General features: G+C 57.9%; 1 protein-coding gene across 5 annotated transcripts in view; it reads right to left on the reverse strand.

Annotated features, from left to right (window-relative positions):
* PTPRN2 (protein tyrosine phosphatase receptor type N2) overlaps positions 1-27,684 on the reverse strand; it is an 805,581-nt gene that overhangs the window by 248,973 nt on the left and 528,924 nt on the right. For all 5 annotated transcript variants that reach the window (XM_043590047.1, XM_043590044.1, XM_043590046.1 and 2 more), the window contains one exon: positions 18,735-18,799. In XM_043590047.1, coding sequence (XP_043445982.1) covers positions 18,735-18,799 — 65 coding nt within the window. The remainder of the gene's footprint in view (positions 1-18,734; positions 18,800-27,684) is intronic.

Here is a 27,684-nt window from a genome sequence, read left to right on the forward strand (position 1 = left end):
GCATGACAGGGCCTCGTGCGTTCAGCGCTCTCCCCTTCTCGGTATCGACGCACCGGAGCCGGCGCGTTTCTGCCATTCTCATTTCCGTTCCTTTTATTCAAACAGGCGTTAGTGGGTGGGGGCTCGGGGCCGGCAGCTCCCCACACCCCTAGGAAGGAGCAGCCCGTGTGCCCAGAGACAGTCGTCACAACCCTGCTCGCAACACAGCGGGCACGACCTGGGTGTCCTCAGCGGGGGAAAGGACAGATACGCTGTGACTTGTATTCAAATTGAAACTGACGGCCGGCGGAGGTAAGAATGAGCTAGACACACGTAAGTCAACGTGGAAAATCTCAAAAACAGAAAGCAGACAGACAGGCTGGAAAAGTCTGTTCGTTAGCACTCACGCCGGCTCGTGCACACATGCACACACGTGCTTACACTCACATGCACACACATTCACAGGCTCGTGCACACACGTGCTTACACTCACATGCACACACATGCACACATGCTTACACTCACATGCACACATGCACACACATGCTTACACTCACATGCACACGCATTCACAGGCTCGTGCACACACGTGCTTACACTCACACGCACACATATTCACAGGCTCATGCACACATGCGCACACGTGCTTACACTCACATGCACACACATTCACAGGCTCGTGCACACACATGATGCACACGTGCTTACACGCACACACATTCACAGGCTCATGCACACATGCTTGCACACACACATTCACAGGCTCACACACACATGATGCACACACACATTCACGGGTTCGTGCACACATGCGCACGCGTGCTTACACTCACACGTGCACACACACGTGCACAGATAGGTGGAAAAGTGCCGTGGGAATTCCTCTGCCGAGGGCAGGGTCCCTGCAAAATGAACACTCATCGACTTAACCCACTTTGGAGACGGGGAGCTTGGTTACGGGGCTTCCCGTGGGGGATCCCCGGTTCCTCAAACAAGGGGAAAGCAGAAGGTTCACAGGTCTCCTCGGGCCGGAGAGTGTCGTTGCGTCCTTCCCTTGGCTTCAGGTATCCATAGCAGGAAATGGGAAGATCCGCGTCGGTCATTTCCGGGAACCTGCCGGAGGCCAGGCCCCATCCTTCCGGCGGGGGGCGATGGGGACTTGAACGGGAGGAGGGCCGCCCAGGAGTCCTGAACGCGGGGCCGCCCAGACGGCCTTTCCCAGAGCCCGGAGGGTGTCTTTCCTATTTGCCGGCACCATCTGTCCGTCGTGGCAAACTCCCGCCAGCGTGTGGAGACCGCCCCCCCCCCCCCCCCGCCCCGGGGCCCCTGACACGGGGAGGAGAATGCAAGTGTGACCCCCGGTGGCTGCGGCGGGCCGGCAGTCTGGGCCGGCCCTGGGGGCCCGGCTTCCCCGCGGGGCCTGGCGGCAGACTGCGGTGAGTTCCCGCTGTTTCTCTGTCTGGGGAAGCACCGGCTCGAGAGCCGCTCGACAGGTCCTGCTTCCGGAGCAGTCCACTTGCCCCCGCGGCTTGCCTGCCTCCCGGATCCTCTTCCACAGCAGCAGCACCCGACGGGCCGGGCCACGTGGACAAGCGCCCACGTGAGCTCTAGGAAAGTCCTCGTCCGTGGCTCGCGGCAGCGGGAAACCCTCGGGCCGAGTCCTCTCCTCGCCAGGCTTCTGAGGGCAGAGTCGGTGCTGGAGAAACGCGGTCAGCACCACGGACGCTGGGTTTGCAAGTGTGGTCCTGAGACGGACAGCCACGTGACGGGGCCGGGGGTTGCGGGGTGGCCGGTCCACGCGACGAGGCCAGGGGTGGGGGTGGCTGGCGGAACGCTCCTGCCGGGCGTGTCCCTGTCGTGTCTCCAGAAGAGATGGGAGCGAGCAGGCGGGGGAAGGTGGAGCTTGCCGTCTGCGCGGCTGGGACACGCATCTCCTCCCGCCCGCGGTCATCCCGCCGCCGGGCCTGGGCCCGGGGGCTCAGGGCGGGGCTTCGGGCTCCCTGCACCTGCGGCTTGCGGATGGCGGGTGGCGGGGGCTTTTCGGCGTCCACCGCTGGTGGTCAATTCGTAAGAACCGCCCCCCCCCCCCCCCCCCCCCCCCCACTTACCGGCCCCGCTCCTCTCAGAGCCCTCGCTGACACACGGGGATGACAGGTGTCGGCACAGCACTCGGTGGCTTCCGACAAGGGGTTCAGCTCGCTCTTCGCCTGCCACGGGCACTGAAGGCCAGGGCCACACTGGGAGGGTCGGACGCAGGGGCGGCGCCGGCCCCCGAGCGCGAGGAGAGGCTGGGGGGCGCCCACGGGCTTGCGGTGCGCACACCGCCTCCCACGTTCTGTGTTCCAGGCGGAGGGACTTCTCGGGGTGGAGTCGGGGGCGGCCGTCAGGACGCGGTACCTGTGGGCGGTGGGCGCACAGGCGCGTGCGGAAGCCTGCTCCAGCGACCCCGGGGGAGGACAGTGGGTGGCAGGGACACGCCCCACACCCGACTTGTAGGAGGAACGCCTTCTCCTGAGAAAGACCCATTAATGCGCCGTCCGTGTAGGAAGTGATGTGGACCCAGCCCGGGGGGCCCAGGGGACCCGGCCGTGGCAGCTCCTTCTCTCGCCTCTCAGTCCCCGGGCCCCCTGCCAGCCTTAGGATGAAATACCTCTGGATGGATCCACATCAAACCCGAGGTCTCGAAGGCGCACGGGAAGGCGGGGCCGCAGGGGACACGGGACACAGCTCTTGTGAAGGCGAGCCCTCCGCGGAGCTCCAAGCAGCACGTGTGGAAGGAAAGCTTTTCCTTGCTGCCCCGGCTTGGGAGGGGCTGCGGGAGGAGACCTGTCTCCAGAAAACCTTGTCCCGAGAAGCCACGTTTTCCACGGGCTTTCCCACAATAATCCGCTCTACTTGAGTGAGGGGATAGAGTGAATGGGAAGCATGTGTTGGGGTCACAGTTTTAAAATACACGTCAGCGTAAATACTCTGCTCTTTAACGTCATTACAGCGACCGAGGGAAAATCCTGCTTATGGAAGCAGGAAACCTTTCTGATACGCCACGAGGCCACTCGGTTACTCGGCCTCTGGCGTGCTAAAGAGCGGCATCTGGTCCTTTGCCAAGGATGCAACGGCGTATCTTGTTCTTGCTCTCCAGGAATGTGTAAGTGTGGGCTGTGGAAGGTTCTGCTCCACTTGGGGGCCCGAGGCGTGAGGGAGACCCCTGAGGGCTGGGGGTGGGTTCTCAGTGGCCCGGGCCGCTCGCGGATGGTGAAGACAGGGTGCCTCGATGGGGCCACAAACAGTGGGACCGGCCCGCACTGTGTTCAGTGATGAGCACCTGCCGGGTCCAGTGTTTTCAAATGCTTGTTGAAGTGGAGACAAAAGTGTAGCCTTCAAGAAAGTATCGGGAACACAGACACAGAGACAGACACACACGCTCACCCACAGACACACACACACACACACAGACACACTCACACAGACATACGCCGGGTCACAGGCACACACACACTCACCCACAGACACACACACACAGACATACGCCGGGTCACGGGCACACACACACTCACCCACAGACACACACCCACAGATACACACACAGACACAGACAAACACACACACACTCACCCACACACACACACCCACAGACATACACACAGATGTAAGCTCACACACACACTTAGAGACATACACAGTCAGACACACACCCACAGACACACACACACAGATACACACACAGACACACACACCCACAGACATACACACAGATGTAAGCTCACACACACACACACACACTTACAGACATACACAGACACACATACACAGACACACACATACACAAGAGACACTCAGGCACACACAGACACACATCCTCACACACACAGACATACGCAAGGTCATGGGCACACACACCCACAAACACACACACACACAGACACACTCACACAGACATACGCCGGGTCACGGGCACACACACCCACAAACACACACACACACACAGACACACTCACACAGACATACGCCGGGTCACGGGCACACACACACTCACCCACAGACACACACACACACACACTCACACACTACAGACATACGCCGGGTCACGGGCACACACACACTCACCCACAGACACACACACACACACTCACACACTACAGACATACGCCGGGTCACGGGCACACACACACTCACCCACAGACACACACCCACAGATACACACACAGACACACATAGACAAACACACATACACTCACACACACAGACACACACACCCACAGACATACACACAGATGTAAGCTCACACACACACTTAGAGACATACACAGTCAGACACACACCCACAGACACACAGACACAGAAATACACCCACACAGACACACACCCTCACACACACAGACACACTCACACACATAGACATACACCAGGTCACAGGCACACACACACTCACAGACACACACATACACATACACACCCACGACACACACACAGATACACACACAGACACATACACCCACACACATCCACACAGACGTAAGCTCACACACACACACACTTACAGACATACACAGTCAGACACACATACACAGACACACACATACACAAGAGACACTCAGACACACACACAGACACACATCCTCACACACACAGACATACGCAAGGTCATGGGCACACACACACACCCACAAACACACACACACAGATACACACACAGACACACATAGACAAACACACATACACTCACACACATAGACACACATGCACACACACACATCCATACACACTCACCCACAGACATACAGACACAAGCTCACACACACACACACACACACACACAAACACACACACTTACAGACATACACAGTCAGACACACACATACACAGAGGCACTCAGACACACACACAGACACAGAGATACGCTCACACAGATACACACACAGACACACACCCCCACACACACACCCCCACACACACAGACATACACACAGACACAAGCTCACACACACACACACAGACATACACAGAGATACACTCACACAGATACACAGACACACACCCTCACACACAGACACACCCTCACACACACACACATAAAGCAGCATCCTGCAGCTACTATCTTCTCTGTTTTAAATCATGCATATTTCATTAAGCTTCATGCAGAGCGTCTTCTGATTTATGGTAATTGTCAACAAAAGCAAAAACACAGATGATTTTAACCCTGCAGTAGCTACGAGTTAACTGGCATGAAATTATGTTGTGTTTTTCTTAAAAAAGAGAGGGAGGGTCCACAGCACTCCATCTCGTTAGACACCCAGGACCCTGAGCGAAGCGAGATGCAGGGTTCCCACGCTGGCGGTGGCTGCGGTCTGCACCAGCCCCACCGCCGGAGCAGCACCTGATTCCACGGACGCCCCACCCCTGATCCTCCTGTGCTCCCAGCCTGGAGGACTCCAGTGAGACTAATTTCCATATCAAACCCAATTTAGATGAAACGTCTTGGTTAAAAAAAAAAAGCCAGCGCATCAATAGCCTCTTGATTAGATTTTCATCTCCTGAGCAGACAAATATGAATATTTATTACCATGAATGCAGACTTTCCTCTTTCCATGGCTCTGATCTTGAATATTATCCACTGCTAATTTTTATGAAAATTTGGGCAACATAATGTTTTCACATAAACTGACAGTTCTTGAGATAATCCCGTTATTGTCTGGTTGAAAATGACAGCTTCCGCTTATTCATGTGTTAACGAGGGATTAAATATTGTTTTTCATCCCCATAATCTAAGATGGACTGGAAATTAAAAATTGAACATTGTATATTAGCAGGGCTTTGAGGACCAGAATTTGTTTGCATTCACTTAGAGAAGATCTGTAAATTAGCAGTTTAACAATCAGTCCCTTTTATGTTGCTGCCGAAGGCAGCATCATGAAACATCACTGGCATTTCTAAAATAAATTCATTACTCTACCTGCTTCACACCAAAATGAAAAGGCTTCCGTCAGTAAAGAAGCCACAAAGAAACAGACAACCCTTCGCCAGAGAAATAAAATCGCAACACAATCGATACTGTTTCAACGTCAAGAGTTTTATCCAGGGGACCCCAGGCTGGAGGGGAGTGTCTGCCTCTGGCCCTGGCTGTCACTTCCCACTGGAGGAAGGAGGCCCCTCGGGCCAGTCAACCATGGCCAGCCCTCCCCTGCTGCTTAGGACGCCGGGTTTCCCACCTGAGCACCACCACCGGTGAGACCCCCTGATTCAGGCCCTGTGGTAACTTTTACTCTCTCGCTGTGGCTGGATGTCCCAGATGATACCACGGGTTTGGTGGCTCTGTGCACAGAGGTGTCCCATTATCTTTCTAGAAATGCACACTGGTCTTTACCTTGTCTGTCGCTCACTGGCTTGGTATTAGGTTTTACTCTTCTGTCAACTGTTAATTGTGGGGTAGAACACGGCGAACACGTGTTTCTCAGAAGTTAGCTTATCTACACACTATCTTTGGGACTCTGACGCAAACAGGCCAGGTTTGACCACGGGGCAGTGTCACGGGCTGAGTTGTGCCCCCCTCGTATCCTGAACCCTTGCTCCCAGGACCTCAGAACGTGATTGTATTTGGTGATGGGGTCTGTGCAGACATGATTAAGTCAGAATGTGGCCCCTGCGATGGGCGCTGATCTGATCCGATCGGCGTCCTTCGAAGATATCAGGACGCAGACACACACACACAGGAGGACCACAAGAGGACCACAAGTGGACACAGAGGGAGACGGCGATCCACAGGGCAAAGGAGAGAGGCCTCGGAGGAAAGCAACCGTGACCACGCCTGGACCTCAGACTTGTGGCCCCAGGATGTGTGACCAGGAAGTGGGTGGTTCAGGTCCCCCGACTGTGTGGCAGGAAACGCAACCCCTCAGGTATGTCACACATGTGATCGCACGGTGGGTCCCCTCACGCGATGGAGGAAACAAGCTTATGCTTTCAGCGCAGCATTAAATCCGAGTGCTGGTCAAGGGAAGAAAGTTCCTTGTTGAGAATTTTCTTTTTGCTTTACATTCTCCGTAAGAACAACAGCTATAGTCCCATGAAAGGGTTGTGCACGCAGGGGCCTCGCTAGCCAACCGTTACCTGGGGCCCCTGTCGCACAGAAATGACGCCCAGCGGCCTCGGTCTTCCTCCCTTCCGAGGCGTGTGGGATCTGTCTGCACCTGCCATTCTGAGGGTCCCCTGACACAGGATTATAAAGCAGGTCGTGTGGTGTGGATAGGAGGGGCCGCCCTCAGGCCGGGGCTGGGCCCGTGTTCAGTACCCAGGGAGGGGCGGTCCCGTGGCTGCAACAGGACGCACCCCTCCCTTCTCTATCCCCAGTGACCAGACCGCAGTCAGTGCCCTGCAGGGTCCACGTGTGGCTCGGAAGGGCTCCGGGTGCTCAGACAGCAAAGGTCTGGTTGTAGTGCAGACGCACCTGTGGGCTCCTGAAGCTGAGTTCTACCTGCTGACCCTCGACTACACGTCCAGAAGGTAGTCACCCGCTCGCCCCGACCCGGGGAGGAGGGTATAGCTTGTTCAGAATTTGGAAACTTGGGTTTTGCTCACAGCCTCGTGGGTGGGAGTGTTGTGTGCCTAACGTACCCTCCAGCTGAAAATTACTTCATATCACAGAGACCTCCGGTGCTCACGTGTCTGAGGGCTTTGACTCTTAAGAATCTTGATGAGAAAAAATAACTTAATATAGCAATACAACAAGAATTAGCTAGTTTAATAAAAATTTGGATTTCCTTTTCACATTTACCTGAAAACACGGAATCACGGGAGAGGCCCACGAATGGGCCACGTCCACACACTCTTTACTCTCTCAGGGTTCACGGGACAGGTGTGAACCGTGATGACCCCAACCCTGGATGCTGACACTGGGTCTCCCCAGTTTTGTCAGCACCGGGCAGACAGGGGTGCGCGCGCGCGCGTGTGTGTGTGTGTGTGTGTGTGTGTGTGTGGTCTGGGGGTCAAACTAGATCATTAAAGGGGAAACAGATCAGGCTGGAGAGGCCGACTTGGTCCATACAATCACATGAGCAAAATACTGTATCCCCAAAAGGAGAAAAATTCAGTGGGAGGTCAGCCATCAATGCTGGGGCTTCAAGTCAGGAGGGGAGAGGACATCTGTGATTTCAGGGTACTGTGGATCAGATTTGTGTCCCCCAAAGAGGCACATGCAATTCCCAACCCTCGCTATCTGAGAGAGGCCTCATTTGGAAATAGGGTCTTTGGAGACGTGATCAGGTTAAGATGAGGTCACACCGGGGTAGGGTGGGCCTCGGTTCAACGTGACGGGTGTCCTTCTAAGGACAGACGCATGGGAGAAGCCAAATGGCCACAGACGCAAGGCTGGAGAGATGGGTCGAGAAACCACAGGCCTCCCAGGATGGCCACAAGACCAGAAGCTGGCAGAGGCAGAGAGGCTGGAGGCCTCAGAGGGAGCACAGCCCTGCCCACACCTGGATTTGGGGCTCTGGCCTCCGCAGTGCAAGAGATCAATTCCTCCGTCTTAAGCCCCCAGTTTGTGGCCCTGTGTTACAGTGGCCCCAGGCCCTGACACCCAGGAGTGGTGGCCACCATCCAGGCAGGAGACACAAGGGCCACGGGACCCGTGCAGACCGGCTGTGGGGGCACCCCACCTGTGGTACGCGGGGTGCCAGGGCCTGCTAATGAGGCCCCGTCTTTGGGATGCGGAGACGTGGCAGGACCACGTGGCCCCTGATCTCAGGGCCTGGTGTGGACGGCCACCCTGAGCCTGGGAGCCCAGGTGAGGGAGAAGGAGGTGCGTCCTGCTGGCCCCGATGCCCCCCGGCAGGGACCTGTGACCCAGCTCCGGCCACAACCCCCACTTGCAAGCACCGTAGTTAGAGGCGGGTTCACGGCCGCGGCCGCTAATGCAGTGTCAGTGGCTCTGCTGGGTGTGAGGCAGGCTGAAGAACAGGCCCGGTTTCAGGGGCGTCAGGACGGCGGATCCCCCTTCTTGCCGCAGGGGGGTGCGGACACGTTTACCTGCACCATCCTGGACGACCACTGCGTGGGTCTCATGTCTGTTCTGACATGAGATTGCTTTAAGTTTAGCATTTGATGATATTTTCTGTTATATTGATTACTAATTATTTCATACGGATGGAAAGAGCCTTTTTTTAAACCCCTGGATTAAGCAAAGAGGAGGTATTCAAATCAGCAATTAAGGTATTCAAATCAGTTGTCATGGGGACGCAGCCTAGGACTGCGGTGAGGAGCACGGTCCTCTGCTGTTTCAGCGACAGCAGACCCAGCCCACACAATGTGAAATATATTTTCTACGGGGGCTTCAGAGCCCCGGGAAAGGCAGTCTGAATGATCCATGAAAAAGCGAGCATAAAGGGACGGAACGTGCCAATAAGGGGCGTCTGCCCTGCAGCCAGGGTTCACGATTCAATTCGCTTCAACGAGTGTTTATTGAGTTCCTGCCATATGTCAGGCCTTGTGCCGAGCGCTGGAGACACCGGGGATGATTAAGACACACGTGGATTTTACTCCTGAGCGCACGGTTAAAGGGGGACAGACATGAAATCACGTAACTCGACTACGCTCTGACAGATGCCATGGGAGCCCTTCACGGGGAGGAGGAGGCTGCCGAGGGACGACGCGCCCCCTTGGCCCCGAGGACGGGGCGTCTGTTCATCCCAAACAGCTCCTCCCCACTCCCGACTTCAGGACCCCTGGTAGGGAAGCAGCTTTCTAAACCCTGAGCGCTTGGGTGGGGTGGGGAGGGGAGATAGCCAGCATGTCCCCCCAGATGATATGTTGGGGTCATAACCCCCACTACTTGGGCGGAACTTATTTGGAGACCCGGTCTTTATAGAGATCCCTGTCCAATAGGAGAGGTGTCCTTATGAAACGGGGAAGTCTGGACATGAGCACAGACGTGCACGGGACAGCAGGTGCAGGCGGTCAGAGCCTGGAACGGATCCTTCGTCACGGCCACTGGGGAATGACCAGGATGCCAGTCCGGAGCTGTGACACACACCTGTGCCGTCTGAGCCACTGGCGTGCGGTGCTTTGTCACAGCCGCCCGCAGACCACGCCGGGCCGTTCCACCTCTTGCCCAAAGCCCAGGCTAGCACAGAGGGCTCAGGGCCGGCAGCCGCCGGGACTCTGTCTGAAGGGTCCCACAGGGGGCTGGATGTCCCCTGGAAGGCACCGTCACCGTGGATGCCGGGGCGGCACGATCTGGGGAGTAAGACACAGGCTTGGCATCAGACCGTCCCGGATGAAACCTGACCGCCGCCCCCATCACTGAGGCTCTGAGCCTCGGTTTCCTCGTCTGTGAGCCGCGTGCGGCTGGTGGCCAGGGCGGCTGTGTTGGGTTGGGCTGGGGATTACTCCCTCCATGCTTCCTCACTTTCTTTCGAGCAATTCCAAGTCTTACCGCTTGAGCCTTCCAAGGGGTCTCTGAAACGTTACCCTCTGAGAGCTGTAGAGCTTAGTGTCTCTAGAGCTTAGCTCTTTCACTGAAAATACCCTCCTGACACCCCACTGACTCAGAGGAAGCCACGGAGACAATACCCCACTTTATTGAGACGGGCCCACACGCCTTACGGGGACACCATCAAATCCCAGCCATAACCGCCTGCGAGGGAGACTCGTACTGGGCACACTTCCCCCCAGAATGCAGGGGGAGGCGCTGGGAGCAGGGGTGGGGCGGGTGAGGTGCCCCGGGCGGACGCTCCTTATATCATTTGACGCGACTGTTTGCTCTGATGTTGAATAAAAATTGAATCTGTCACGATAGCAACTGCCACATCACATGGCACCTCTCCTGCCTCTAAACCACAAAAAGTATTGAAAAGACATTCGTGGCCCACGTGACGTGGTACTTACTACAGCATTTCAGAAGGAAAAAATGCTGTTTCATAATAAGCTCGTACTTGTCGATATGGCAAGTGCTGTTAATTACCTCGAACACAGTTCTGTGTGATTTTCTTCACTTTTAAGAAATGAGAACACAGTGTGGAGAGCAGCAGTGGGGCCTGGGGGGCCGGGCGGGGGGAGAGCTGAGCTCCAGCAGAACTCAGAGGCCCTCAGCATCTCTCAGCTGACCTCTGACCCCCATCACCTCTGCCCAGCAGGCTGAGAACAGAACAGATCTGGGAAGGCCCTGCCAATACTTTAATGCAATTTCACGCAGATCGCTCTCATTTCAAACACAAATTAAGAATGTTGACAAGTAAACAGGCTTTTCTTAGGACTCATGCACTTTTTGCTTTTAGGAAGAACAAATTCCATTTTCTGGGTTCAGAAATGCACATTAGCATAACCCAAGGGGACTCCTGAACCAAAGGACAAATACGGGGAGCCCAGATCTCTCTGGAACCGCCCGAGCCCCAGCAGCCGGTCAGCCACGGCTCCCAGAAGCTTGTTGGGGACCTGGGCACTGGGTGGGGACGCCATGCGTCCCTGGAACCACCCTGGCGTGCGTAGGAGTGTGTGTGTTTCTGCAGAGAGGTTCCAAGGTTTGCCCTGGGCTCTCGGGGCGCCTCTGGTCACGGAAGAGCCGTGGGTGAGCCGTGGGAGCTCGGGCATGTCCAGGGGAGGACGCCTCGTTTTTCTACAGGTAGCACGGACTCACGATGACACAACGTTACCGTCTCTGCCGAGAGACCCTGTCCACCCTGACGCCCCCATCTTGCCCACCCGGCAGACTTATCCTCGGCCCCGCCGTCCGTTCTCTCACGGACTCCACACCTCCGACGGCACCCATCCCCGAGCCCCCCGTCTCCACGTTGGGCTCCCACCACCTGCCCCCACCAACTGCCCACAGCCAGCACCCCTCTCCTGGGATTCCCAAGGTGCGCCTAGGTCCCAGCAGCAGGGATGTTTTATATCACTTACGGCGTCCTCCCTGTGCGTCACAGTGCCGAGGGAGATCCTTACAAACACATGATGGCCTGAGTTATTTTCACCCTTCTCTCTCACATTTTGTGAGGTCGACAGGTGAGCAGGGGCTGGCGTGGCCACACGGAGCCCGGGGACGTGCACCGGGGTGTCTCCCGTCGTGCCCTCACAAGTTTGTACATGTGAACACTGTGTTCAACTCTGGTCTTCTCCTTATTAAAACAGTGAGAAGGGCATCAAAGGTAAAAGGACACAACTATGCACGTGCTGAGCGAACATCAGCCTCCTGGTCTGGGGGACACGAGGTGAAGGGCAAACAGGGCATCTTGGTACTGTCTCTCCAAGTCCCTGAGAATCTACAACACGTGCAAAATAAACAGTCAAAAATCGCATTAAAGACATTGCTGGGAAAGGAGAGAACTCGCTTAGCATCCCCCAGCCGTGCGAGGGACCACATGCGTGTATTTGCACGTTGCCCATGCAAACAGGTGACGTGGCTGCCTCACCGTGAGAGGCCTCAGAACGATTTTTAATGAAATCATCACATTCTGTTTGATTCTTCCAGTGTAATTAGTTACCTTCCTCTGGCTTTGTATTTCACTCGGGTTTGATTTTTCCAAAGGTCCTCTACGATAAACCCCTGGGACGCGGGGGGGAAGCTGTCTAGGCTGTGGGCAACCACCCTCACGAGTTCTCTACGAGCTGAGTGCGTGACTTTGAGCACATTTGATCTTTACTAAAGAAACCACGCGACTGCCTGCAGATGAGACTCCAGATCACGCTCCAGGCCCCGTGAGACTGGCCCGTGACCCCGCCTCCCTGGTCGCCGTGAGGCTGACTGGCCGGACGGTCCCCTGCCGGCAGGGCCGTGGTCACACTCCTCGTGCCAAGAGCCCCGTCAACTACCCTGTGAGCCCACCGGGCATGACGAAGGCAGGTCCCCGCGCCATCCACGACATGGAAGGGGACAGCCTTCCCCAAACCTGAGGTCAGGTGGCGCTCCTCCCCCATCTCTGTTTTTGGGGACGCTCACCCTGACGGTCACGCTGGGCAAAGGTCCCTCTATGTCAAGGTCAAGTCATGTCCTTGTCCAACCGAACCCACTGAGCAGGGCATCTGGGGGTGGGCAGGGCCCCAGGGACTCAACCCAAGTCTGCATGTGGTGCCCACGTGCGCCTCAGCGGTCCCTGCGGGGTTCTGCGGAGGAAGGGGCTGTTTTCTCAAACATCCGTCACACCGCACGGTACCAGGTATCACGTGTGCACACACACCGTGTGGTGAACGCACACTGATTCCTGGGGTCGACACACGAGCACAGCGTCACGGACTTTTAAGGGACATTTGGGATCAGCCTAGTCTTGGCCACAGAATCCTTTCTTTGAACAAAATCGTGGCCCAGGAGCCCAAGAGGTGACAGAAGCGAGAGACGTGCACAGGTAAGCAGAGGGGGGTGGCGATGAGGGTGGGGTCCACCTCACCTCCCCCCCACGCCCCACACCCCACCACACCGGGACGGGGCTCAGGACACGCTGCCCCAATACGGCGCCTCCACATGCAAATACCTCCACCCGAAGGAGGTCCCGACGGCGCCAGAGCGGGAAGGTTCCCCGGCCGCCCCTTCTCCCTGAAGCAGGTCACGGACCCTCACCAGAGAGGGTCCTCTGTGTCCGGAGGAAGGGACAGCCTGTATCTCCTAGACAGAGGGACACTGAGCAGATCCCTGCAAACAGGCCTCCCTCAGTCAACACCCCACTGCCCTTCCCGCACACCCCTCAACCTACCGTGCTCCCCACCACCACCCTTCCCACACAGCCCTCAACCTACCGTGCTCCCCACGACTGCCCATCACGTCAAATCCCACAGGAAATACTCAGGTCTGCATTTCCTTATGCCCCCGTGCCACGTGAAACTTGTACTGAACACACCTGTGTACCTTTCTCCTGCTCATCGGTCTTTGCCGGTGTAACTGTCCCCAGCCAGGGACCCTAGGAGGGTGAGGAAAACTTTCTCCTCCCTACACTAGATGGAAAGATTTCCTTTTTCAGAATCTGAACAGATGGCCGTCTCTCTTCTGCCTGAATCTGCCGGGTGACGGAGAGCTCATTACCATCCCGGGCTCCTTCCGCGGCAGGCCCTCAGCACTCCGTCTGAACCAGGACCACTGTGTGGTGCCGTGTGCTCTTCTGAAGCTCCCTTGCTGAGTTTCCGAGCCTCGGGAGCAATGCCGGGCTCGAGGGGCAGCCGCTCTCCCGCTGAGATCACACCGTCACGAGATCAGAAAGTAACTCCGTATTTCACATGTACTTACGGGAGCTAGACGCATGGGTCTGCCCTCCCGGATCCCTCCCAGTGACAATCATCTAGATGATTTTCCTTCTAAATGTTTGAATTTTTCTTGTAATATTATAATTTTCCTTTTGAAGAAACATGACTTTATTAATTTGAAGAAAATGCAAACACTTTCAAGATGTCAGAAATCAGATCCTGAAACACGACAAAATACCCCCGATCTATTAGGAATGTGTGCGTGTACTGTAATCTGTTCATTTCCTTTAAGTTTTGTTTCGAGGTATTTCCATTTGGCTTAAAAGGGGCTCTGCCACCACGTGTGTGTCTCGAGCACCAGGGAGAGAGACCGCGAGGCATTTAGCAATCACTGTCCACCCCTCACTCCAGACTCAGAATTAGCAGATACACAGCAAATACATGCAAAAAAAAAAAAAAACCCAGAATCATCAAAATCAGGCCTAATACGGCACGACACGGTTAACGTCAGAGAAAGAGACGTTAGCTTTTTAAAAACACCTCCACTTTTGCCCCCTTTGTTCCCATTTTCACTTTCCAAAACCAGCTCCAAACCCACCGGTGCCCCTGCCTCCATCGGGGGCGGCCTCTGAATGTGCTCGGCTTTGGCAGAAGTCCGGGGAGGGGGCGGGGATCCTGGGCAGGAGAACTTGCCAAGAACGACCTCAGTCAACTTCAAGGGGAGGGAACACTGTCTTCTGAGACCACCAGGAGGACAAGGGCAGGCGAATGGAGAGCTGGTCTCCACACACGCGGTGCAGCAAGAAAGCCCTGGGGCTTCGGACGAGACAGGGCTTGGGGGGCAGCCAGGATGGCAGGGGAGTCTGCACGGCCGGGTCCCAGTCCCTGGGGGTGGTTGTTTCCGCCCCTGAAGGTGGCGAGGTCAGGCTCTGGCCACTCAGGGACCAGAGGGAAACGAGTCAGTGGGCAGAAAGGAAGGAGCCAGTGCTGGGGGGGGGGGCTTGCTGGCACCCCGCCCCCACCTAGCAGGACCTCCCCGCCTGCCCGGGGGTCGGGTCAATCCAACGCGGAGACCGCACTGCACGGCTGACAGTGACACCCTTTCTGTTTGTGGGACGCAGAAACTCGGGGACGGAGATGGGGTGGCAGGGAGCTCAGGTGTCCTGCTCTGCCCTCGTGAGCTGAAATGGCTCGCCACACCTCCAGGTGCAGAGACGCAGGGGTGACTGGGGCACAGTGAGCGTGTCGGCCTGGGGAGGGGAGTCTGGGGTCACCATCCTACGGGTCACAACAGAGCCAAGGCCTGGACGCGATCCCTCGGGAGGCAATACAAGGAAGAAGACTGTGCCTTGGGGTCGTCAGAGCGGGGACCTCAGTGGTCAGTGAGACCTGCCTGGGGGACAAGGGACCGCGGTCCAGGAGGGGGCGGCTGGTGTGGCAGCCGTGAGTCAGAGGCGGCTGAATGCAGAACCTTCAACAACCGGGGAGACCGAGCGGTGACGGGGCGCAGGGAGCAGGCGGGGGAGGCGCCTGTGTGGGAAATACGCACCGACGTTGAAGCGTTTGCTGGGAAGGCATCTCTGGCGTCGGGGTTTTTACTTAACAGCGCGGGAAACGCGGGAGCTGACTGCGTGCTGACAGCCACGAGCCGGAGGGGGGGGGGGGGGCTGATGTGCTAGTGCAGAGGGGGCAAGAGCGGAGGGGCCCCGACATTCGTCCCAGCTGGCAGCGTAGACAAGGGCGGGATGCAGAGCTCTGGCGCAGGAGGCACGTGGCAGGGGCGTGGACGGAGGGGGTGGGTGTGTGCGCACACGAGGGAGGGGAGAATCGCCAAGGGCGCGCACGGGGAACGGCCAGTGAAAGCGCTTGCAAATGACCGTCTGGCGGGTGCGGAGCCGTCCCTCGAGATCCGTGCCGGTGAGTTTGTGCTCCCTCGGCAAGAGGGCGATGGGAAAGCCAGCGAGACACGCCCTTTGACCCCCAAGCCGCAGCGCCGCGGGGGCGGAGAAAGAAAACAAACACTCGCGCCGAAGCCCGGAGGCTCCCGACAGCGCCGCCGCTGGCGGACACGGGAACGGACGGCACAGGCGGCGACGCGGGTGGCGTCCGAGGAGGTGGGCGTGCACGTGTGTGCCGGTAGAGAGAAGGGCAGACGTCGAGGCCACGGGGCTCCCAAGCCCACGGGTGAGGAGGCCAGACGAGGAGGGAGAGGGGGTGACGGCAGCGGTGAGGCTGTCTGGCCGTGGACCTGATTCGTGGTCGCGACGCGGACCCGGCGTGAGGCTCCTGGCACGGAAACGCAGAGATGGTTTGTCCACCCGAGACAGAGAGACAAAACCAATGGAGGTGACGCAGGGCTCTGTCTTGACAGGGGACAGCGAGCCCGGTCCCTCCGTGGGTCCCGGCTCCCAGCGGGAGGGGAGCTCCGCCAGGGGGAGGTCTGTCCGCCGCCCCCCGCCGCAGACCCGGTCCTTGGTGCCAGGCGCCCACAGGCACCCCGTGAGAATCTTTACGGCGGGCCAACGGGGCGCTGAGCCGAACGGGGGGGGGCCCTCTCACTGTAGACACAGAAACACGAAAGAATACACACCCACGGAAAACCACACAAAACCGAGGCCAAAGAGGGACGGGGAGCGTCCAGATGCCAAAATGAACGGAGAAGGGAAAAGCTGGGCACGACTGGGAGCCGCTCGCAGCCGCTCGCCGGAATCTGGCAGCTCCACGTGGGTTCAAGGTGCGGGTCGGGCTACACAGGGACAGCACACACCGCCGGGGGCTGCGGGGGCTGGGGAAGCAGAGAATCTTCCTGTGAGGCTTCCCGGGGACCCAGCGAGGCGGATCACCTCCCGTGACAGGGCAGGAGGCGGAGTCATGGGGGGGGGAGCCGAGACCGGGAGGCACGAGGTTCAGGGAGAAGACAGACCGAAGCGTGGGGGGGCTGCAGCAGCACATCACGAGCTGGGTCGGTGACCCCCAAGCCACCGGAGGGCAGAGGGGCTCAAAGAGGGGAGCCGACCTAGGGGAGGCAGGGACCGGAGCAGGGTTTGGCCAAGATGCCGGGGAGGCGCGAGGACGCGAAGTCACAACGTCCAGAACCCCCCGCTCTGAGCGACGTCGCCCAGCAGGTGGAGGGCTGGGGTCACGCCGACAGTGCTGTTCGCCCTCTGCTGTTCAGCAGCCGGCCGGGAGGGCGCCTCTGAAACCTCACTCGGCCGGAGCGAGCCGGGGGTGCAGCCCATCGCCATGTCCCCTCTCTTTCCCGAAACTACAGGAGACCGTGTTTCCCTCAGGAAGAGGGCCCCCGGGCACCAGGCCCCGCACTGGGGTCTGGGGGGGCTGGCAGCCCACGTCCTCACGTGGACCCGGGCGGGGGGGGGACTCCTGGTGCCAGAGCTTTCCCGGCAGAAGCAGCGTGGACGTTCTCCCCAGTGACCTCCTGCGGCAACGACTCGACACCGAACAGGACCCCCCCGCCATGAGGATGAGGCAGGACAGGAGGGCAGGGGCTCCCCATCTTTGCTGCATCCCAGACCGGCAGCACGGTCGGAAGCTTCCATCGAGACTCCGACGCTCTGAGCCATCCTGGCCCTTTCTGCCACTGGCCCCGCTCCTGCCCCGGGGCTTGGGCCTTTCGGGACCCGCGGAGCCTTCGCCGACGAGTTTCTGCCCGTCTCCTCCCCACTTTGCCCGTCACGCCAGCGGAACACGGGGCGCGGGCGCTTTCTCTGCAAGGCCCTTCCTACCCGCCCGCCACTCGGCAAGCGCGGAAAGGAGCCTGTTTGTGAGGAGCAACTAATTAAAATTCTCATTTCGAGAGCCAGGACTCCCAACTGCTGAACGGCAGATTTCCCCACGAGAGCGGCTAATCTTTGAGTGGCTGCGTGGAGGGCGTCTCCGCGGTTAGCGAGGAGCACTCATAAATCAGCCGCCCCCTAGCAGTTAATTATCTGTAACGGCCCGGGCCGTGAAATCTACAATTTCGACGCAATAGCACCGGTTGGTTTGGGTCCACGCTGCCTTACGAGTGGCAGGCTGCCACCCCGGCGAGGAACCACGTCGGCCCGCGTGCGACTCACGAAGCTGCCCCGAGACGGGGAAGCGGGCGCCAGCCGGGGGGCCCAGAGGTGGGCACCATCAGCTGTGGCTGCCGCGGGAGTGTTTGGCCGAGCACCTCTTCCTGAAGCCAGCACGGCCACCCAGTCACAGCACGGAGGCGCTCCCGCGTGTGTGGTGTCCCGGCCCAACGCGTGTCTCCACATAACACGGCACAGGCTGCCACCCCCCCCCCCCCGCCCGAGGGTACAAGAAATGCCTCTGGCTGGGGCACGTCCACAAAGTTAGCCACCACAAAACCTCTGAAGAAGGAAGTCCGTGTTTTCTGAAGATTCAGTGTTTTCCGACCCCGTGGCTGCATTCTCAGGGGGACACCGAATCATAACTTCAAATGCCACCAAACACAGTGTCACATTCGCCAGGCTCCATGGACCAGCATCTTCAAGCAGCGGGAGGTAACCACTCCGGCCTCCCCCGGGTCCCCACACGGACGGGAGCGGCACCCCAACAGGCGCGTCTCAGAGGGCAGCCCCTCCTGTACTCACCGACCCGCTTCCCGCCTGAAGAATCTCCAGTCCAGATGCTTTTTCCAGTTTGTCCTTGTTGTCAACTGTTAGGAAAAATTAAGAAGCACAGGGGTCAGCTTACAGAGCTCATCGTTCTCAAGACACTCTGAGCATTTTCCTCTATTGAAAAGCATTTCACGAAGTCACTGTGTGCAGACGGCCGAATTCAACAGCCCAGCTGTGAACGAGCCTGGAGCTGGTCCCGCTGGGCACGAGGCCCCTTCGGTCCCCCTCCCCCACCCCACCCCGGGAGCAGACGCACAGGGCGAGCGTCATCACAGGGAGCTCACACGGCTGTTGCAAACACTGCACGAGGCGTCGAATGCAGACCTTCTCTGCGTGCTGTGAAGTCTCATTTTAGAACTATCTGATGGCCATTCACTGAGCAATCATCGGGAGACACCCTAACCCTAGCCCCTTGACCAGGGTCCGAGCTCACGAAGAAGACTCACTGGGAGGCGAGCCCGAGCGCGGGCACTGACTCCAGCGGTGCCGGGGGCCGCCCCGTCCCTCATCCGCGCCCTAGTTTGCCCCTGACTTAGAACGAGGGGGACCGGCAGAGGACGATGACCCTCCATATGAGACCAAGGGAAGTGAGCTCTGGAACAATTAGCAGATGTAAATGAGAACCCGGCAATCCTAACGCCCGCACCGCAAACCCACCTGCCCCCACTTTGTCGGGAAGAAGTCGTGTCACGAAGCAATTGACCTTGGCTTACAAATCTGCAGCAGTGTTCTTTCGGGTAAAGCCCATGTCATTTTGGAAATGAATACCAGGAAAAACACAATTTTACTGCAGACCCTAAGAATGAAGAGTGTCTTGCAATTGTGGTTCATGCCGAACGAGAGCAAGAAAACAGCGGTTACTTCCAACCCTTACTGTCCTGCGCCCACGTTAATCTTGGGTAATGGGATTACATCTCGTAGAGGGTTACAAACGGGAGCCCGCTGTAGCCTGTCTGCCCACCTCGGGGCCTCTCGTCGTCGTCTTGTACCAAGTTTTTCCCCGTGAACAAATGAACATTATTTTTTGCACGCAGGTAATTATCCCCGCGCTGAGAGAACGAGGCAGACGCAACCCCATCTGGGCTGGAGAGGCAAACGCTTTCAGACCCTTCAGCGGGTGCGGGGCCAGAGAGAGGGCAGGGGGAGGGGGTGTCCCCATGTAAACCCCGAATGGAGGGGAACAGTCTTGAAGAGCCAGAGTACAAAGCAATCGATCTTAATGTTCTTCTGCGAACAAAGGAAACACTTTACTGAATGTCAAGCTACTTTTGGGGGGAATAATAGCGAGCTCTTAAATAGGCTGAGAAGGAGAAAGCGCATGAAAAGGGTATTTTAAAGGGACTGCACTTACTGCTACAGAGGAGTACCCGATATTTCAGGGTCAGGGATGAAAAAGCCGGTCTGACAATAATGACGCGGAGAACCCAGTCCGAGGGTCAGCAAACCTCCTAGAGAAGGCGGGCTGGTAGGTGTGCCGGGCGGGGCAGGCCAGGGGTCTGCGTGAAGGCACAGGGATCCTACCCGAGCGGACGTCCTGGTCGTGTCCCAACAAACCCTCCTCCACAAAGCCGGCGGCAGGTGATCTCCCCCCGCCAAGCAGAGGGCCGCACGCTGGCCATCCTCCTGTTTGAAGGGCAAAGTTAGGACCCTTCCGCAGGCTTGCCGACCGGTCCCCTAGGCCCCAGGCCCTTTCCTGCACCAGAAATGCACGCTGGCCTCAGCTCAAGGGAAGCAGGATCGGCCTCCAAGCAGCCCAAGCCCCGGGTGCTGGGAGGCCTTCCCGGCAGCGACTCCTGCTGGGGTCCCCGCAGCTCTCAGAGCCATGCGGCGCGGGCTCACCACACCCCCAGGACACTCGGTTATCCGGCCTTCCCACTGCCCGGAAACGGCGACACAAATGACCTCCAGTGAGCAGACGACAGTAAAATGCGGTGACTGAACCATGCAGGGCTGAGTGGGTGCCAAGTCCTTTGGGTTTTTTTGACTGTTCTAATAAAACTTTATGGACTTCACAGCTTGAATTTCATATGCTTTTAATGTGTCACGAAATACTATTATTTTGAGATTGCACTAATTTAAAATTCAGAAATTATTCTTAGCTCACAGGCCATACAAAAAAAACAGGTGACAGGTTAGATTTGGCCCATAGGTCATAGCAACGGACCCCTATGGTAGATCCAGCAAAAGTCTTTTGTTTTCGACGGCTTTAAATGTGAGTGGGTAGAACATCCTTCAGCTGCGTTGAATGCCTGGCTCCCGCTATCCCTGAAAACAAGGAAAGGAGCCCCAGGGAGCACGGCAGCCCCCCCCCCCCCCAGCTTCCAGGAACGCTTGCCCCGTTTACAGCCTGACGTGTCCTGTTTCCTGGACTCCCCCACGTCTGACCCGTCACGGTGCCGCGTGCACGTGTGGCCCGGGGACCGGCTGCCGCCCGCATGCCGTCCGTCACAGGCCTTCTGAGGAAGGGTCTGCGTTCCCCACTTCTACCAGACCACTTGCCGCTGGCACCTTCTGACCAACTCCAGAAAGTTCTGGAAGGGGCACTGGCTGCTTGGTAGGCTCTTCGGGAAACGCTGCGTCACCAACACCGATGGAGAAGCACAGGCCGTGTGTGGGAAAGCGGTGCCGTCACAGCCCGACCCACGGCTGCGCTCGCCGGTCGATGCGGCTGCTGGTTCTGACACAGGTCGTCGATAAACACAAAGTGATCTGGGGACCAGGGGGCATCACAATATGGTTTAATCGCTGGTCTCCGCTTTTTTAGTGGCACGCAAGTCAAAATGATGGCCTCTGAGAGCTGGCGCAACGCGGCGCCCACGTGTGCCCCGGGTCCCCGTGATGCCCCGGAGGCTGCCGGGACCGTGCGTCCGCTTCTCAGGGCCCGGGCGGCGCTCGTGAGGCTCCGCCAGCCCAGAGCCTCCCAAAGCCGTCCTGGCCTTTTACGGAGGAGGTCACTCAGCTCCAACCAATCGGCCGCTGAGACACGCAGCCCGAGCCCGGGAGTAGCGGGCGCAGGGCCTGGTTCAGGCTCCTGAACGGATCAAAGTGAGACGGAAGCCAAAATCCACATAATCAAGCCCCAAATCACAACAGCAGCAAGGATGCCCCTGCCAGGCACCAAGGAGCAGTCCGTAACCTCCGTTAGTCCTAAACCGCCTGGGATTTGTATCACGTGGTCTCCTCAGAAATGGGGAAGCCGAGGGAGCACGGTGTGTGGCCCGGAGCCACGGGCAGGGCCGTCTCGGGCGGTGTGGGCTTGTCAGGAATACGGCAGTCCCATGGCTTAAGGACGGACATCGACTTCCCACAGCGCTGGGGGTCACGCACCCCACGCGGAGCGGGTGGCGGGCTGCGTGTCTGGGGAGGACCCTCTTCCACGCTGCAGGCCGCCACCCCCCATGGTGCCCACACGTGTTGGAGGGGCTCTCCCTTCCTCTTCTCACGTGGACCCCAATCCCGCCGGATTAGGGCCCCATCCTCATGACCTCGTCTGACCCTTACTATCCCTGTGTCCGTAAATACAGTCAGCCTGGGGGTGGGGGCTCCACATAGGCATCTGGGGGCACGAGCCGGCCCCCAGCTCCAGGCCCGTCGGTAATTCTGTCCAACGACGCCCCCGGGCTGACCCGCCCAGACTCCGCGTCCCGCGAGTGGCCAGGAAACCCCAGGCCGATGGGGCGGGTGTGGGGAAGGACCTGTCGTGAGACCCTCAGGAGTCTCAGGCGTGCTCGGGCACATGGGCACCAGGCTCTGGGCCCCAGGAGCGGCCGGCTTCCGCTCCCAGAATCCCCGCTGTCCAGATTCTCTGTCCTCTGTGCTCTGCAAATAGCAACGGTCGCCGAGGGACCGCCATCCCGTGCCAGCCACCCTTTGTGGGCCACTCCTGGCCTCAGGGAGTTTCCAACGCAGGGAGTTTCCAACGTGCAGGGAGTTTCCAACGGTAAGCCGCGGGCACGCAGGAAGACCGGCTGTGGTCCTGCGCACGGTCCTCTGCCTCACCCAGCCTCGGTTTTGTCCTCAAGCTTGAGGACAACGTCTGTTTGCTCATTGCGCTAAGATGCCAACAACCTGTGGTCTCCGCGGCTATTGATGTGTTCATTGATGCTTCTCTGCTGCAGCGTCTGAATGCACCTGAGTGTCCCTCCGGGCCGCCTGCTGGGTGACCTGGGTTAAGACCCAGCTTCCCCATCAGCATCACTGTGTCCGTGAACCCCCCGCTCTGAGCCCCACTCGCTCTGAGAGCCACGCAGCCACCCCTTCCACACAACGTGGCCGCCGGCCGGCGCCTGCTCTCTCTTTGTCCTACAGACAGCTCTCCTGTTCTTTTCAGCGCAAGTGGCCCTGGAACGGAAGCCATCCCAGCCATCTCCGGCACATTCCGTGATGCCCAGGCCACTCGGACATCCTCCTCCGCGCGGCCCCACACGTTTGCCATTTCGGGGAATTTGCTCCGAGGGTGCCCCCAGCCAGGGGACCTCCTTCCAGAAATCCCTTCTGCCGGGTGCAACAGAGACACGAACACCCTCTGCCTCACCCTGGAGCCCACGCGCACGGCGCCGCCCCCCCAAGCGTCTGGCCTGTGCCCGCACCGCTCCCTGCATCGCCGTCTAAGCGAAGGACCGCTTTCTAGGCACGCCACGGCAACACGGCCGTTTTGTTTGGTCTTTGGCTAAAGGATTTTAAGAAAAGACAAACCTACTAGCGTTCCATCAGATGTCAGTTCCACGCTATTTTTGTGGCCTCGCGTGGACTCTGACCCGGTGGGTCCGAGCTGGACGGCAGGGCCAGGGGGTGGAAACCCTGCGAGAAGCTGTTTTAGTAAAGCCGAGAACAATGCATAAAGCCCATTTTTATCTTCGAGGGAGACAAAAAGGAAGTCCTTTAAAATTAAATTCACCAGATGAAGGATATGCAAATTACCTGGAGAAGCGGAACCCTACAATGTTCTCAAAATTCTGCAATAGCCTATTTAATTAGTGTTTTAATTTATCAGAAAAATTCCCCGCACTGGACAACTGGTGCAGCATCCCTGTAATTAGGCACGCAGTGACAGCACAGCGCGGATGCGTCCTCGGCCCCGCCACTTGAACCGAAGGGCGGGCAGAAGTCTCTTCTGAGAGCTAAACCGGGACGGGACAATTTAACGGCTGTGCTCCGTGAGAGGGAACACGGAGAGGGAGCAGGGAGCAGGGGCGGGAGAGGCGGGTGGTGGAAGCTGGCCCCTTCAGGGTGGCCCGTGGCCCCTGCGGGCACAGCCCACTGCCGGGGGCACAGAGCTGCACCTGCGCACGTTTCCATGGAAAACCTCCTCCACTCTGACACCCACAGGGGCATCTGTGAAAGGGAGTGGAGCTTCTGGCTCATCGGGGGACCTCACAGTGGACCTGCTGGCTCCCCCTTCGCCTGGGGGTGGGATGCCACACACTTTCCTTGGGGATGTCTCCCTGCTTGGACCCTGCCGGGCTGCAGCCAGTGCTGGGGAGGGGAGGGGCAGGCCTGAGAGGAAGCTGCACCTGCCAGGGCACCACCCAGGAGCTCCGCCAGCCCTGCCCACGTCCTCCTTTCCTTGGTGGGGTGAAGAAGTGTTACAGGGCGGGGGGATGAGCTGAGCACCCCCAGACCCCGCCCTGGGGCGAGGGACCAGCTGAGCACCCCCAGGCCCCATCCTAGAACCAACATTGCAGCCCAGTCTTCTCAGGGCAGGGGATCATTACCGGAATTTAAACAACAAAAAGGAAATGTTCGTGCTTAATTTCAGTTCATTCTTTTTCCACACAAGCCTTTCCTAGGAGGCCAGAGTCGGAGGATGACACCCGTGGACATGACTCCTCTCCCACCTCAGGGTATCGGCTGAACGCTGGTCTGGGGAGTCACAGATGCCCCAAACCGTGTTCTCCTGGATGGTAACAGGTATCGGGCAAAATGGGGTCTCTGTTCACACAAGTGTGGGAAACGCAGAGCTAAATAAAGCCGAACACACGTAAACACACCCGTTAGCCTCCTCACAGCCTTTAATGTGCTCTAGTGCCTTGTGGCCCCCCTGAAGGTACATGGGACTGATGGCCACGCCAGACGGGCTGGGGACCACGTCAGACCATGGGGAGGGGCCGGCGGGGGGAGGGGCGGGGAGCCGCTCATCCCCCTGGCCTGCGTCTCGGGCTCCTGATGCTGGGACCCTCTTGCGGGCGGACAGGCACCCACCCAACCCTGCATAGACCTAGACGCTCACGCAGACAGAGCTGTGGCTTTGTGACAAAGTGGGATCACTGGAGCGCCTGGAGCCCAAGAAAGCTGACAGGTGGTGCTCCTTGTCACCTAGGGAAGGAGCAGCCACGTGCAAGCTCGTCACGGTCACTGTGGGAGCAAAGGGCCAGGGGGCCTTGGGGCGATGGGGGGGCAGACGTCCCAACCATGGACAGTGGAGGGGGGTGCAGACACAGGTGCAAGGCCTGCGGGGTGTGGAAGGGGCGCCAACGGTGGACGCCAAGCCCAGGCCCCACGGCTGCCCACTTCCTGTGGGCGTCACGGGGCCCTGCCAGCAGGCGGAGTCCCGATGCTGGTACTACAAAGAATTCTTCGGGCTTATCATCTGGCCGTGGCTTCTTCAGAGTTTTGTGCTGCTCTGATCTGAGCAGTTGGCTGGAGGCTGGGCCCATCGCGCCTAGAGAACGTGCTGGCCTCTCCCATCCGCTCTGTGGCAAGCCCCGTCCTCGAGAAGGGGGTCTTGGTCCTTTGCAAACAAGATGCCCTGGGGTGGGGGAGGCGCTGGGCTGGTGGCACTGCACCCCTCACCCGTGGGTCCCCCTGTGGCACGGGCCCAGAGTCCTGGGCCGGCCCTGTCTCTCCCCTGCCCCGCAGACGGCCCTGGGGCCGGGGCGGCCGTGTGCCCTGCAAACCCCCCACGAGGGGCAGAGACACACGTGGGACCCCTGGCCCAGGGGGCCTGGCTCACAGCCCGCGCCCGCGGCCTCTGTCCTCTGAAGGTGACACGCCACTGCTGCCCAGACACAGAGTGGCTTGTCAACCCTCTCCGAGCCAGAAAGCAAGATTCCTGCCTGAGAAGCTTCATGTCCCCGTCACGCGGAGCATCCACACGCTCCTGTACCGCGTTTGTGGTTCTGGACTTTGCGTGGATGAGTGCCGGACCTCAGCAGTTGCACACGCCGCGATGCCGAGCGAGCCCTGTTCCCGACCCCCTGTGTCAGCCAGTCTAGACGAGCACGCAGGAACCACGTGCTGCCTCTTTCCACCGGCGACCAGGTGCCCACGGGAGCCAGAAACCCACAGGCTTTGTTTTTATAACAATGACTACAAGTGGATCAAATTCGCAAAACACAGAATTAAAAATTCATCTTCATTTAAACACTTGATTTAAAGCTTTGTTATCTATTATTATATTTTGTCTTCTAACCGTAATAGACCATTTTGAGTATTCTTAAAGAAAAATAACCTTTTTGAAGATATAGACATCATTTTAATTTTCAGTTTGATACGTATTTTATATTTTTGATGAAAACACCTTTATGTTTTCTACTCTGTGTGCAATTATACTTGGATCATTCCTGTCTAAATGCACAGATTTTATGAAAATCTTGGTAAACAACATAATTAGTGATTTTCTGAAATAAGGGGAAGAAAAGACACAAGTATGCAACAATTAGGAATTATATTCTTTAACTTATTACTCACTAAACTCTGCTAGTCCATCAAGAAAACAGCCAAACATACATGACAATGATTCAGTCCAGCTGTCTTATTATTTGCCTGATTTTCAGAAATAAAAACTATAGCTCTATGCATATTTAAACAAAATTTTTCATTATGAATATATGTTTCAAAGTATGAAGATAAAATTTTAAAAAATTTAATGTTTATTTTTTGAGAGAGACAGAACACAAGCAGGGGAGGGGCAGAGAGAGAGGGAGACACAGAATCCGAAGCGGGCTCCAGGCTCTGAGCCATCAGCACAGAGCCCAACACGGGGCTCGAACTCATGGACCGTGAGATCATGACCTGAGCCGAAGTCACAGGCCTAACCGACTGAGCCATCCAGGTGCCCCCAACGTTTTTTAATGTTTATTTACTTATCTTGAGTGAGACAAAGGGAGAGAGAGAGAGCACTCACAGGCAGGGGAGCAGCAGAGAGAGACGGAAAGAGAGAATCCCACGTGGGCTCCCCAGTGTCAGCACAGAGCCTGATGTGGGGCTCGAACCCATGAGCTCATGACCTGAGCCGAAATCGAGTGATGGACCCATAACCTACTGAGCCACTCAGGCGCCCCTCATGATCAATTTTTTTTAATAGCTTGTTAACGTGATGTAGACCCTTAAATCTTAGAAACTGGCGTGGGGTTGCTGTTCGCACTATGCCGCGGGCCCCTCCAGCGTTAGAGGCGGGCTGACGGCCAGCACGGCAGACTCACGGTCCTGTGAGGACGCAGGTCATTCCAAAATTCCTCCCTGCAGAGCCCTCCTGGGGGGGTCCCATCTGCACGGGGTCCCTGCCACAGGTGCAAGGCTTTCGCCAGCTGACCCTAGTCATCTGTGGCTCCTTCCCTCTTTGAACACCCCCCCCCCCGGAGGTACGCTCCTGCTTCAGGGCCTTTGCACATGCTGTCTCTTCCCGGGGCCCAGTATCCACAGGGCTCCCCTCCCTCACGTGTCAGTTTATTGCTGCCCAGTAGAAAATAGCACCATTGCCTGGACTGCCCACCTGTCTCTGCTTTCTGCCCGCCCCCCCCCCCCAACTAGGGTGCAAACCCAACAAACCCAGCAGGATTCGGTCCGCGTGGTAGGATTGCCCCGGAGCCCAGGACAGTGCCAGGCACACGGGAGGGCATCAGTGGCGACTTCCGCTTCATGGAATGAGGAAATGAGTTCAGCCCCCAGCGGGAGGGGGCACCGTGACCACGAGCACTTATCA

The sequence above is a fragment of the Prionailurus bengalensis genome, chromosome A2 (genome assembly GCF_016509475.1).
Source record: "Prionailurus bengalensis isolate Pbe53 chromosome A2, Fcat_Pben_1.1_paternal_pri, whole genome shotgun sequence".
NCBI classification, from domain to species: Eukaryota; Metazoa; Chordata; class Mammalia; order Carnivora; family Felidae; genus Prionailurus; species Prionailurus bengalensis.